This window comes from Prosopis cineraria, unplaced genomic scaffold, assembly GCF_029017545.1.
Source record: "Prosopis cineraria cultivar Desert tree isolate PC_DT_omini unplaced genomic scaffold, ASM2901754v1 PC10, whole genome shotgun sequence".
NCBI lineage: Eukaryota > Viridiplantae > Streptophyta > Magnoliopsida > Fabales > Fabaceae > Prosopis > Prosopis cineraria.
In genome coordinates, this window is record NW_026555341.1 from 2,335,308 (window position 1) to 2,349,762 (window position 14,455).

The following is a 14,455-nucleotide window of genomic DNA, read 5'->3' on the forward strand; positions in this document are numbered from 1 at the left end:
AAATTTAATTAAACCTGGGGAATTATTTAACTTGGGAGGACTGGGTTATCATATGCAAAGTATGGTGCGTCCCAGACCCAATCCGCTGTCTCTTTCCTACAATTCTAAATCCTTTTTAAATTAAAATTTAACAATACAGATTGATTTACAATTTTAAAAACTAATAAATCAGAAATATTAAATGTAATCTAATGATCCATCATCATTGCATTGCAAATTTACAACGATCCTCCTGAAGAGAAGCTGTCCCGTTGTGTATTTTTCTTGCATTTTGAGTTCTGGTGCAACCAGGCCTGTTATATTTATAGTGAACCCCTCTGCCCTCGCATCCTCAACAGTTCATATGCACCCACTCTTTTAATCTCCTCCCTCCACGTACGACAGACGGCAGTGGATTTTTTTTTTTTTTTTTTTTCCTACGTTCAATCCTCCTCCGTCGCTTTTTATAAGCAGGGATGCGTGTGGTCCACATCAGCACTCTTATCTCTTTTTCCCACATACGAGTTGTATAATATAGAGAAATTGCTAAGTACATGGGATATGGTATTTGGGTTGAAGAAATACTTAAGTAGATCTTCTAATCTATTTAATTAAAATATTTTAAATAATTTAAATAAAATCTCATATGCTATTTTATTAATTAATTTTATTTTTATAGTAAAATATACATTTAATTTTTTGTTTTTTTCCCTTCATTATTATTAATATTAAAATTAATTTATATTTAATATTATTTAAATATTATATTTTTATTATTAAATAAACTATAAATAATATGACATGTCCCTCGTATAATATATTAATTATAACAATCAAAATGGTAAAATAATTAATACCCTCCATTATCGTGGGACACCTAAAGGCCTATATATTGAGGGGCCAGTGACGTTCTTCTCTTCAAGCTCTACCTGTGACCGAATCCTCCAAATCATTCTCGTCTCTTTCCCCGTATCCAGCATACATGGCGTTCAGGAGGGCCTTTGCTCTACGCCTTCTCGATGTTACTAAAATTTCCTCCCAATCACTCACCAATTGTCGCATATCCTCTTCCTCTGCCCTGGCTCCCCTGCCTCCCATCGCAGCCACTCCTATTGCTCCGGATCCCGGAGACAATGCCGTCTTCCGCCGATTCCTACACAACCGGTCGAACCGACCTTCTCCCCCGTCATCGGCCAACATCACCTTCACAAGCTCAAGGACTTAGACATTGCCAGAACTCGAATTCGATTAGATGGATTGGATTCCACGCAACCCGTGACAGCGGAGAATGCGAGAAAATTGATCAAGGTGGCGCAGCTGGAATTGGTCAGGTTGAGGCTGAGGAGCGTCCAAAATAGCTGCATTCACTATCCAGAGTTTCTTCGGATATGCGAAGAATGCTATTCCGACCGGGATCAAGCGACGCGGGTTGCCAAGATGCTTGATGATTCTGCTTCTGTGGTTATATTGGGAGATTTTGTTTTTCTCAGGCCTGAACAGGTTCATACCCATATCCCTCTTTTGTTTTTCTCTCCTCTCTTATGGTTAATCTGTTTCGTTCTTTTATCTATTTTCTTTGTCCTTTTGGGGTTTCTGTACGGGGTCCTGGTGAACATCGAAGATAGGTTTTCACTTTTTTCTCAAATCACGACATTTCACTACACAATTTTCTCCCGTTTATTTGGAGAGTACCGAAAACTGATAAACTTTTATGATCATTTCTTTTGTTTTTTCCACAGGAAGTTGAAACTTTGTTGTTTCGCCAGATCTAAAACGTGTGAAGGTTCCACGTTTGAGATGGTAAATTAGAACTCTTGAAGGACCGCAAAAGCCCTTCAGCTTTCCTCGTTCAGACAGATTCATTCGCTTTACCAAATGATCTGCTCTTTTGGGATGAACTCCGAAAAAATTTAGTTTTATTTGAGAGAAAAACCGTAATTGACATTAGCTGACACAAGCTTATTGTTAACATTTGGTTTCTTTCGAGACAAAAAACAACAGTTGACAGATCAGATCAATTTAAGTTTAGAGAGAGAACACAACCGATTTCTGGTGAGATAGGATTTGGACATGAGTTGACACTGGTCAGGGTAGTACTCTTACTAACCTAATACTAATTCATGCTAGCTCATTTGGCCAAAAAAAAATCTTGATAGCTCACAAGGACTTGGTGGGAAATTTCGGCCTTTCACCCTGGAGTTGGGATTCTCTCGATTTGGTTCTTGGGGAACTAGTTGAAATTAATGGGATGGAGCATAGAAGATTAATAAAAGGTGAGTTGAATTAAGAGAGAAGGGAAGGGAAAGAAGGTACAAAACTAAAGAACATCAGAAAACTTGAGAAATGAAAATTTCACATGATCAAAATCCTTCGCGAGGATAGGGTTTAGTAGACTGCTTAAATATGGATGGTGTCTCATCCGTTCTTCTTATCCTATTGAAGTAAGCACGTGTGCTCTGTTCCGAGTCAAGTTGTTTAATGGTTTCACAGACACGAACGGATTTTTATTCTCCCACCTTCCTTTGGGTTACAAATTAGTACGTTCAAAGTTTAGAATTTAAGCGAAGTCTGCAGATTCATATTTCCTACAGGCAAAAAAGCAAATACAGAAGTAGAATTGTTTCAGTTCACCCAAACTGTGTGAACTTTTGTGGTACAGGTAGCAAAAGTAGTTCTAAGTCTGTTTCCCGTTCCTGGAGCCAATGAGGCACAGGAGCCAGCAATGAAAGAACTTGAAGAAATGGAGAAAGAGAAGGCGGTGATCGACGAAAAGGCAGACAGGTTGGCTCGGCTGGAGCTATGGGGCGGGCTGATCTTCCTGGTGCTGCAAACAGCGGCATTCATGAGGCTCACATTTTGGGAGCTTTCTTGGGATGTGATGGAACCAATCTGCTTTTTTGTGACCTCCATCTACTTCATGGGTGGCTACGCCTTCTTCCTCCGTACCTCCAAAGAGCCTTCTTTTGAAGGTTACTACAAAAGCCGATTCATCGCCAGGCAGAAGCGCCTCATGAAGCTTCGCAATTTTGACATGGCAAGGTATCATGACCTCACGGCTGCTTGCTCTCCTCACTCATTATCTCACCCTTCTCTCTTCTCCAACAAGTCTTGTCCTCATTGATCTGGACTGGATATTCCTCAGCACTTTGATTTTACTGACTCTAAAACTATAACAAAAGGCACCCCGTCCTCCAAAATAAATAAATAAATATGTATTTTTGCTTTTAAAATATTTTTTGAAAAACATCTAGCATTTTAATATTTTTATTGAAATAATTTTACCTTTTCTGTTAAATTTTTATATCGACCTCAAATGTTAACTGATAAAAAATTGAGATAATAATAAAAAAATTTTAAAATAATCAATTAATTTAAATTAAATTTTAAATGTTAAATTTTAAAAATTCGCAATTCAACATCTTAATTTTATAACTGTATTATGATGAATTTATAATTTATTTTTTAAATTTTAACATGATTGAAGAATAAAAAAATTATTTTTTCTATTAAAATTTGCAAATTTATCATAATAAAATTGAAAAATTGAAAAATTGAGTTGTAAATTCTTAAAATTTGATACTTGTAACCTAATTTAAATTAATTTATCCTCTTAAACTTCTCTATCATTCTTCATAAAAAATTTAACAGGAAGAACAAAAATATTATGTTTAAATAATTTTAAAAATAAAATTATTTTAATAAAAATATTAGAGTGTTACGTGTTCTTCAAAAAATACCTTCATTTCTAAAAGGGGGGGGTGTCAGTCTGTATACAGAAAGCATCCATTTCTCGATATCTCACCAATGAAGTTATGCTTGAATTGATTTAGAATTAGGTGCGGCTTTTTGTACAACAGATGCAGAGTTTCCCGTTTTTAAGAACAGTGTTATATGATGCGAATTATAATTTATGCCCTATATATGATTAAAAGAACTGCTAAACTATTGGTAAACAGTGCTTATGTTTTTGATTTCTTACCCTATATTAAATTTGAGAAAGGATGAGAGTTAGGTTCTGAATTAATTATAATTAAGTTTCTAACAATCATTTTTTGAAAAATTAGTTGACAATATTTATCCAAAAAAATATAAATCTAGAAGTTTTATCCTGTTTGGATAAGAAGAAAAGTTGAGTAAAAAGAAAATGAGAGGAGAAAAAAATTAAAAAGATTTATGTTTGGATGAATTGAAAAAAATGAGGAGGAATGAAAATGAGCAAATATCACAGGGATTATAATACCCTTGTGTGTTTTTAATGTAATCATCTTTATAAAAATATATTGAAAGTAAAAATTATATAAAAATTAACATCATCAAAATAGTTTGACTTGGAAGCCAGCATGTTGGACCAGCACATAAAAATAAATTATATATACAAAATATCATAAAAAGTATGAAAGGCACATATTTACAAAAATATGTGTAGTTTGCAGAGAAGATGGAGACAAGTAAAGCACTATGAAAGAGCAATGTGAGGTTGCTAATTTTTAAGGCAAAGACTCCTGAGTTAGAGCACTGAGAGATTGAGGTGAATAATGAACAATAGAAGATGATGAAGCTAAGGCTTCTGTGTCAAATAATATGCAAGGAGGGTAAACACAAAATAAACATTTTTCTCCTAAAATCTCTTCATTTATGGAAAAAAAATTGGAAAGAAAATATATTGGATTTCACACCTCGTTTTCTCTCTCGCTTTTCCTTCTTTCAACTTTTTTTTTCCTCATTTAAATAGAAAAAAAGTTGTTTTTTCTCATACTTATTCTTTATGTTTTTTTCCTCTTATATTTTCTTACCATCCAAATATAGCATTAATTACAAATAAATGTTTAAGTATCAAATGTAACTATTAGATTACAACAGAAATTTTTATTACTAATAATTTAAATTGTTATTTATCATTCACTATATTTATGCATCATACGATGCACGAGAATATTTTAATATTAAAAAATAAAAACAAATATTAATATTAATATTAAAAAATTATTTTAGTGTACTTAATGTAAAATATATTGCTAGGTAAGAATTAAATTTAAAAAATATCTTCTATTTTGCATTGTACTACTTTTACATACATACATATATATATATATATATATAAATAAAAGATATCAATATTTTTTTGAAAATTTCTTACCTACTTCAATTTGAAATATAATCTTGCTTTTAAAAAAAATTGTTGGCACATGTATCACCTTAAAAAAAATTAAACATGTATTATAATGAATCATCCTAAAATTTATGTTATAATGTTATTTATAAATCATAACTATAATGGTCAAAAATTAAGCAAATAAATTTTCCACGTTATAATACTACTTGTCAACCATATGTATGTATATATTTGGCCAAAAAAAAAAAACTATATGTACATGTATTGCAAGTAATACAATGATTAAAAAAAGAGTAGATATGAAATGGAAGATAAATTCATTAATATTATATAATTGACTTGAAGCAAATAATTACATAAATGTGTTTCATTTCATACATGTTCAAAGCACAATTTAATTTTACAAATAAATAATAGAATTATAGATTTTCTACCTTATGCTTTTGAAAAGTATGATTGTATGAATAAAAACTTGTTTTATTCTCAAACAAATTATTTTATGATTCGTTACGTTGTGCTAATAATAAATATACTTTAATTTGTTTTATCTAAACTCTATTATCTCCATATAAATTTAAATTTAGACATGTTTATTTTATAAATTTTTTATTTAAAAATATAATTTTATTTTATAAACACAACTTTCTTTTTTTAAAAAACTCATCTATATAAAAAATATATACAAAAAACCATTTTATGTTTTTGGTAACAACATATTGTTTTACACAAATGGCTTATAAAATTTGTTACTCTATATGTTTTAAAATACAAAGAATAATTTATTATTCCAAGAAGTTTGCTATCCCCACATAGTTAAAATTTAAATATAAAAAATAAAATATTTTATTTTATAATTTGTCACTTGACTTTATATTTTATCCTACAATTTATAATCTCATACATAAAATTAAAAGCAAAAAATTATTTTATTTATAATATATTATTTTCAGTAAATTAATTTAATTTGTATTTTTTTGAGTAAATTAATTTTCATATTTTGTCTAAGTAAAATTCATAATTTTATTGCATATCTAACGCCTATTATTTTTTAATAAAAATCTTACATCTACTATCAATTTTTACTATAAATTCTACATGATTTTTCAAAATATAATAATCTTCTTATTTTTTTAGCATTGTCTAAATTTTTAATATCAACAACTGAGAATTTATATAACAAATATTTTTACCCATGTAAATAAATTTTACTAATTTAATTATAGTCCCACACTTATTATTTTTAATATCCATTTTTTAACTGCTTCAAAAAGCCTTACCAGATTTTATTTGCTAATAATGACTTGGCTAAGTTTTTGAAAGTTGGTTCTTATCTTGCGTTAAATCAGACTCGCATAATAACATATGGGTGAATATGACATGAAGGATATGCAAATGGTTTTTTTTATATACGAGCATTTTTAATGAAATGCAATTATCTTCCAACGAACAAAAAGTGACCATGCATAAGCAAGAAATCTTTCTCTGATATAGTAGGCCCCGTTTATGTACACAAGTCTTCCATATATACAAGCAATCTGTCATCATATATAGTGAATCTTTTTAACAGGTCCATTTTCTTATGATTATATAAAATAGCAAGGGTATGCAATTTGTCTTCTCTTATATACAGGCATCTTCACTGAAAAATGATCATCTTTTAAAAAATAGTTATTTTAAAAATTTACTCATATTTTATAAAAATATTTACGAATATTTTGAAAACATAAATGATTATTCTAAAAATTTTCTCTTTTTTCATGAAAACACAAATGATTATATTTAAAATTTTCTCTTTTTTGATAAAAACACCTATAACTATTCTAAAAGATTAAGCATAGAAAAATATTAGAGAGAAATACACGCTACAAATTGATAAATAAGTTTATATAAATTGAATTAACATAGGCTTTTACATCTTATATGGATTTTGCAACAATTACAATTTATTAGTTTCAACTCTCAAAACATCAAAACAAAACATAAGTTACCATCTAATATGAAAATTGATGTTCTAAAAATGCAAATAAAAATTTTGAAAATTTTTGAAATCTTTCAAGAGAACACCAATGATAACTATTGTTATATGTAAATTTTAATCACTAATTTAAAGCATGAACAAAAATGATTGAACACCAACGAATCCATTTATTATTAAACAATAATATGTTCTTACATCTCTTGACAACATAATTACATTACAACTACATAATAAATATAAGATGATACATGATAATTACATTGCAGCAAGATAATACATAAGTAAGGTAGTGTTCATTCTTTAAAGCCTTTAGATTTCTCTCCAACAAGTTATTCTTTGGCTTTAATTGGATAATCTTCTTCAATGGGATCCCTTGCAACTTAGTGAAGACCAGTAATCATAAATATTCTCTTTTATACATCTTATAAATCACAAAGCAACAAATTACATCTAATAATGTTATCTTTTATACAATTTCGACACCAACTACATACATTTGCAGAAAGTATATAATAAATATAAGAATCCTAACCTATACTCTAACTGCCTGGATTTGTAATTGAGCAAGAAAGTGATCAATTTGAGAGCCAAACGTAAGCCATATTTAGGGATGAGCATTCAGTAGGTTTGGTCAATTCGGTTCCAATTTCTTTAAAATCGATCAATCAAATTATATAAAAAATTTAGATAAAATCGAATTGAAGTACATGATCAAACTAAATTAAAACCAAATTAAATTATAATGGTTTGATTCGACAATTTATTCAATTCATAGGCTTTGATTTTGGTCTATAGAGTTTAATTGTTTATATATTTTTCTATTCAATTTTTTCCTTGACGTTGAAGGCCCAATAAAAAAATAGCAATCTTATACCATGATTCATGAGAAAATTAATAAAACTCAGTACTATTACATTAAAAACTAAATTATAAAAATAAAAAAATTAGAATATCACATTAAACAAAAAAAAATACTACTACTGTAAGTGGTAGAAAGATATTTCTTATTCACCTAGATAAAAATTTATTCACATTTTTAAAAATATTAAAGAAAAAAATATATATATAATTTGATTAGTTCAATTTATTTGGTTGAAGAATTTTTAAACCGAATCGAATCGATCAATCAAAATTTGCGTTAAAAAAAAGTAAATCAAACCGAAAAATTAAATAAATCAAATCAAATAGACAAAATTCAATTTGATTCGATTCGATTTTCGATTTTGATTAGATTTTGCGCACCCCTAGCCATATTTGCTCATTTACAGATAAATACAGGAGGGGTGAAATTACAAGAATGCATTCTTTAATAATATATCTCTTTGTCTTTTCTTATCATATTGTTGCTGTCTGAAAATTCAGGAGATGAACACACTACCACTTAGGCCTACAAATTCAACCACTTGGAATCAAAGTAAAATTGTGGACGGGGAAAGTTGCGGTCTCCCTCAAATTTAATTATGTTTTTGTCCCCTACAAAGCACAAACTGATATTACAATGATGATTCAATAACAAGGGTCAAAAGAAACAAAGATAACAAAGGGAATATAAAGTGAAATCTAGACAAATGACTAAGCAACTTCAAATTTATAGAAGACAACTTTTAAGAACATAGCAAAAAGTCGGTCCAAATCTTATAGATTTCAAACACTCAAAGCTGGGGATCAAAACTTGTTTACCATTTAGTTTTTTTTTTTTTTTGCTTGAAAATGAAAAAGTGAAGTAAGCATATGGATTGAGCGAAATGGTGGGTGGTGGCGGTGTAGAGAAGAGAAGACGCGGGGCTAGATCAAAAAACTCAATCTCATAGCAAGGAGTAGAAAAATCTATAGGGTTTGAACATTCTTCACTCCTTTCATTGTCTTTGTGGAAAATTGTAATCAAAATGGCAGTGGCAGTGAGGAAAGCAAAGTAGGGTTGTGAGCTTGAAAAAAAATAGAAGAATGATAAGTGGATTGAGGCTAAGCAAACCGAAGTGAAGGGGGAGGAGGAGAATCGTTTAGTCCAATAGAAGAAGAAGTCAAACATGGCACCTTGATGAACAAGTAGAAGTTGCCGTTGAAGATCACAACGGGCATTGGAGAAGAGAGTGGAGAAGATTTGGTTAAGACAATCTGGTTATTTGGAATTTTGAATTAATGCCAGTGAAAAGACCTCAAATTAGAATTTCTCCTAAGTCCTTCTGAGCAAATTAATATGTGGTGAAGTCTTTATTAGCAATTTATCCTTTTTTTAAATCATGGATGCCACATCTATATTTTTTTTTTTTTTGCAATTGAGTTTAGTATAAAATTTTGTCAGAAATTTAACTGTCATTAATTTAGTATTTTGAAAGCTAATGATTATTATTTTTAAATTTAAACAATTTTTTATTTATAATTATAAATAATACACGTGATGTAAAATAAAAAAAGGAATGAGGATACTAATGAATGAAAAAAAAAATAGTACATTGGATTTTGTCAACTTAACAACTCTCTCATGCCCAATTTTAGGACAAAATTTACATTGGAAAACATCAGCCATCATTCAATTTTAGGGTGATTCAACCATTAAAAAAAATGCCGATAAATAGCACCATTCACGCTTAGGAATAAAAAATGGGTGGGCTTGGTCAAAAGCTTGATTTAAAAAAATTAAAAATAATATTATAATTTAATGTTATTTTTTATAAAATAATTTAATTCAACATCATACTATTAGATATTATAATTTAACTCTAAAATTCAACAAAAATTAAATCAAGGTCTCATATCATTTAGAAAATAAACAAAAGATTCAAAAATCTAAATACATGATAGTTGATGTCATTAGAATTCACAATGAAGTTCCAGAAATAAGATATATGACACATGTCGATATAATCCTTAGAATAAGATGAGGAATTATAATTTTTAAATCAAATTGAAATCTTAAAAGCAACATCAAATTGAAATTTTGGATATCCATGGCTTGAAAAAGGGTTTATGTCGGAGAGGAATTATTTAAGAACAAAAGAGCCAAAAAGTCAGAGCAATTGAACACCAAGAAAGAGGCACCAAGTTGAGAGACCCTAAGTCAAGAGATGAGAGGGAGAGGTGAGTTGAGAAATAGAGAGAGCTACAGGATAAGTAGAGTGGCAATAAGGAGAGGTGACATAGCTAAAGGAAAGGAGAGGGAGAGATTGAGTTGAGAGATAAAGAGAGCTAGAGAATTTAGAATGGTCAAATGCTTAGGGTTTTTTTTCTCATTTGTCATACGGTGCATTCTAAGATAAAAGAGAAAAAAAATATAATAAAGCTTGGAGGGTCGCTTTTTTCTGGGTTTATCAAAGTTAGATTTAGAAGCTCGATTACCTTAAAAAAATTTTATTTTTCAAGTATTAACCCTTATTTAAATAGAACTTTCAAACCTGATCCTCTTATTCCCGACTCTATTCATGCTTGCAAGGCCTATGATGTTGTGATGAAATTTGAACAGTTCAAATTTAATGGAGAGGATCCAAACTTAAAGTTTTTGCTTTATAATTTTTAAATAATAAATTATCCGTTTTAAAAAAAGGACAATAAAATTATTTTTTTTTAATTTTTAATCTGTTAAATAAAAAAAATTAAAAAAATGAGAACAAGATGACACTATTTATGTGTGTGATTCTCAAATGAGAAATTTAGATAATCCAAATTCATGAGGAGCACGCTTTGCTTGTCTCTTTGGACTCATTTGGTTTAATGCCATTGCACATCTCCAATTATAATCAATATTGCATTACCATTAGGAGAATGGTTAGCTTTTGATGTGAACTCATGATAATTACCATTACAAATCATTAACAAAATGATGGTAACCTTCTTTGCACATGATTACTATCTTTCCATTCTAAAATAATATTAAAATTACATTGTATCTCATTACATTGCATTGCATCTGTCCAAAGGAGAGGAATTGAACCAAACAGGAAGAGGTAAGAGCATAGGAGCGCAATCTTTTGTGATTTTAATGGGAGGAGGCAATCAAGGACTTGTTAGGCAACTTATCTTAAGAATATTTTTCTGTCTTGAAAAAAATTATTTAGTAACATGTTTTCTAAAAATACGTTAAAGAATAAAAAGCAAAATATTGTTCTAAAAAATAAAAAGATAAAAATATATTTTAAGAGTTTTAATTTTTTTAAAAAAAATGAGAAAGAGTAAAAAAAATACTCATTTTTATTTTTTTATTTTTAAAATATGTTCTCTAAAATATCAATTCTCAAATAGTAAAATAAAAATAATTTTAAACAGCCTCATGTCACTCATGACCCATCCCCTGGCTCAGCGATGTCATATGAAAACATTGCAGAGCAATTCGGCGGGCGGGATAATGTTATTCTTCGGTTGTCTCTTTCAATTTGAGTTAAGTCTCATTTTCCTTGAATCGATAATAAAAAATCATTTCTATTTTATATTTTAAAATTTGATATTTAAGAATAAAAATAAAATTTAAACCAGCCGATCAATGCTTATAAATTGTGTTTCTCGGTTTTTATGCATTTGTTCAAAAACAAAATCCAAGACGACAAGTTGCTTTTGGGCGTACGGGCTCTAACTTAATGTGATAGATATAGGCTTGATGGCCATTTTACAGATCATGACTCGTTTCCTATCTTGATGGGTTGTGAAAAGAAGCTCAACTCATACGCCGATCAGCGCATGATTCCTGTTACTGACGTTTTCTTCCCAAAGGCAGCTTAAAATATCAGCTTTTTCTTTTCGGTCTTGAGCTTAACTGTCACTCTGCCGGGTGTTTTGGCCGACAATTGCCAGGTTTAGTATCAGGGCAATGCCTGTGAATTTGTTGATCGAAACTTCAGATTTGCTAAAAAGATAAAACCTTTACCTATTGATCCTGGGAAGAGATTGCAGAGTGGATCTCACGCACCAGCTGCATTGTCAAGTTGGTGATGACGGCCTTGTCAGTATTTGTGTGATGGATCATTCAAAAGCGTGCATACTATCACATGTTTGAACTCACACGTCCCCACCTTATTTGACGATGACTACCAGCAATCAACTATAGATGTGTACAGGCACTACAAAGTCGCAAGAAGCCGTCAACAGTGCAAATTTTTTATCCTCAATTTTTTTTTAATAATGCAAAGCATCCAAAATTTATTTGTATAATCTTCCTTCTTTTTATTCCCCAACCTCTGGAATGAGCAGTGAATCGTCAAAGGCATATTCGTCTTCGAATTAACTAAGATCCTCCACAGCTCAACCAAACATCCTCTACCAGCCAGAAGCAACCAACCACTGGTTTCTTCATCAACAATCAGCTACAATTTATTCTCGCTGCGGTGCATAGAACATTAAAAAAGACAGTATTTAAATAGTAAGCATCACTAATAATGCAAATCCTTTTTTAATGACAATATAGGTTTAGGTTGGTTGAAGTTTGAAGGTAAAGCTTTCACAATGCGAGGAAATAATACTCTGGCTAGTGGTGGACACCTGCACAATATATGAAATCCAGTATAAGAAAATGACAGAACAATTTTGAATTGCATCACTTCATCTTTTCTAGATCAGAAGGGAACTTGCTCCAATTGCCATTGAAAGTTGTAGGGTTAGAGCATACCGCTACCTGCTAGCGCCAACCACCTTAATGATTGAAAGTTGAAGTTTCGCGGCTCCATTGTTAACGAGTAGACCGAAAGTATCGAATGATTTTGTATGCTCCAGAAATTTATCTTGAGAAGCTCGACCGGTGAGAAAAAGAAATTCTAAGTTGGCGTTTGTGTCGTAGTAAGATTTGTGCTTAAATCGATTATAGTTATTATGTATTCCTGCTTTATAGTTTATACAAAAAGAAGAAAGTGTAGAAAATCGCGAACACTGCAGGCTGCACAAGAGGTTCGCCGACCTAGCCTCAATCCTCTAACGGACTTTCAATTTCGGCACCTCCACTCCTCTCCCTGCGCCTACACTCAAAACAGAGGTGGATTCGGGCTCGGATTGAATCCTGCCAACAAGATCGATCTTCGCCCTTTTGCCCAGGTACATTCTCACATAGAAGTTGAGGAACAGCAACAGAACAGCACAATTCAGCACCGAATTGAGGATCCAGGCGCCGATTCCGTTGCAGCCTCCTTTGTAGAAGTGAAGCAGAAACACCCCGACGTGGGAGATCAAGTTGCAACCCAGCAGCACAATTTGGCAATTGAGCACGAAGGGGAAGCAGGCGCTGCGAAGCCCAACGGCCGTCCAGAATCGGTAACCGTACACCAACGAATAAACCAGAGTAGCGAACAGAATCGCCAGGACTTGAAAGGATTGCGAAAACTCCAGCCACAGGAAGGACATGAACGTGGAGATGGAGTGGTTGAACAGCTGGAAGAAAGCCAACTTACGACGTCGTAGGATGCAGAAGATGATCCTCCCCATATGCAAGAAACGGGAGAGATAGTAGACGTATGACCAGAAGAAAACCCGACCCGAGGGTCGGGTGCCCAGAGGGAAGCAGAGAAGCCATTGGAAGGGCGTCTTAGAGCGGCGCCAGAACCAGCGGGTGTCTCGGATCTCGGCAGCAGCGGAGAGGAAAATTCCGGCGAAAATAGTGACGGAGATGAGGGACATTAGAAGGCTGTGAAGGGCGGGGAGGGGACCGAGAGGGAAGGGACGGCCGGGGCGGAGGAAGAGAGGCAAGAAGAGGTGGAGGAAGAGGGAGAGAAGGATGAAGGAGGCGATGGAGGAGAAGAGGAAGAGCCAGGTGGAGCCCCAGGATTGGGCGGGGCTCCAACGGAAGCCGACAATGGAGGGGTGCTCGGAGAGGTAGAAGATGAGGGTTTGGATCACCGTCGAGGTCACGCCCATGATAAAGCCGGACTACGACGACGGTGAGGGCCTGAGGGGTTAAACCAGGCCACTGGGTTCTCTCCTCTTCACATTCTGGGAAATCGCAATGGCTGTGTCTCTTGGATTAATAACAGTTGATCCGCTGCTTTCAGATTGTTAGTCCCACGTGACTATTTACAATTTTTTTTAAACACTCTAATTCTTAATTAAATCAAGTTATCAATGTGCGTATATATATATATATATTATGAATATACTGAAAGATAAAACTCCAAGTGATCATTATATCATTTGATTTAAAAAATAATACTCCTCCACTTCAAATTATAAAATATTTTTATTAAAAAATTTAACATTTTAAAATATAACACATTTTAATAAAAATAAAATTTTATTAATGATATATTTTTAATATTATTTATTTCTATTATATTCTCTCTTTTTAATATTTTTTATAAAAAATATTAAATAAAAGATATTTTTATAACTTCACATTTAAAAAAATAAAATTATAAAGTGTATTTAATAAATTTTATTACATAATTTTATTTAAAGATATTTTAAAATTTGAGATC

General features: G+C 31.7%; 2 protein-coding genes across 6 annotated transcripts; one reads left to right on the forward strand and one right to left on the reverse strand.

The window, feature by feature from the left end:
- Positions 1–919: 919 nt before the first annotated feature.
- On the forward strand, positions 920–4,681 carry LOC129321709 (calcium uniporter protein 2, mitochondrial-like). Its single transcript, XM_054967594.1, is given in 3 exon segments — positions 920–1,175; positions 1,178–1,479; positions 2,639–4,681. Coding segments are annotated over 3 exon segments (978 nt in total). The 5' UTR covers positions 920–961; the 3' UTR covers positions 3,101–4,681.
- A 6,932-nt stretch (positions 4,682–11,613) lies between these two features.
- LOC129321576 (elongation of fatty acids protein 3-like) lies at positions 11,614–14,024 on the reverse strand. 5 transcript variants are annotated; one of them, XM_054967393.1, is made up of 2 exons: positions 12,670–14,024; positions 11,614–12,536 (listed from the first exon to the last, which is right to left on the reverse strand). In XM_054967393.1, exon 1 carries the CDS (start codon positions 13,896–13,898, stop codon positions 12,963–12,965), a length of 936 nt encoding a protein of 311 aa, XP_054823368.1. In that variant the 5' UTR covers positions 13,899–14,024; the 3' UTR covers positions 11,614–12,536; positions 12,670–12,962. The 5 variants fall into 5 exon arrangements, with proteins under 5 accessions (XP_054823368.1, XP_054823367.1, XP_054823369.1 ...); XM_054967392.1 differs by having other exon boundaries at positions 12,664–14,024; XM_054967394.1 differs by having other exon boundaries at positions 11,614–12,118; positions 12,234–14,024.
- Between the last annotated feature and the right edge of the window lie 431 nt (positions 14,025–14,455).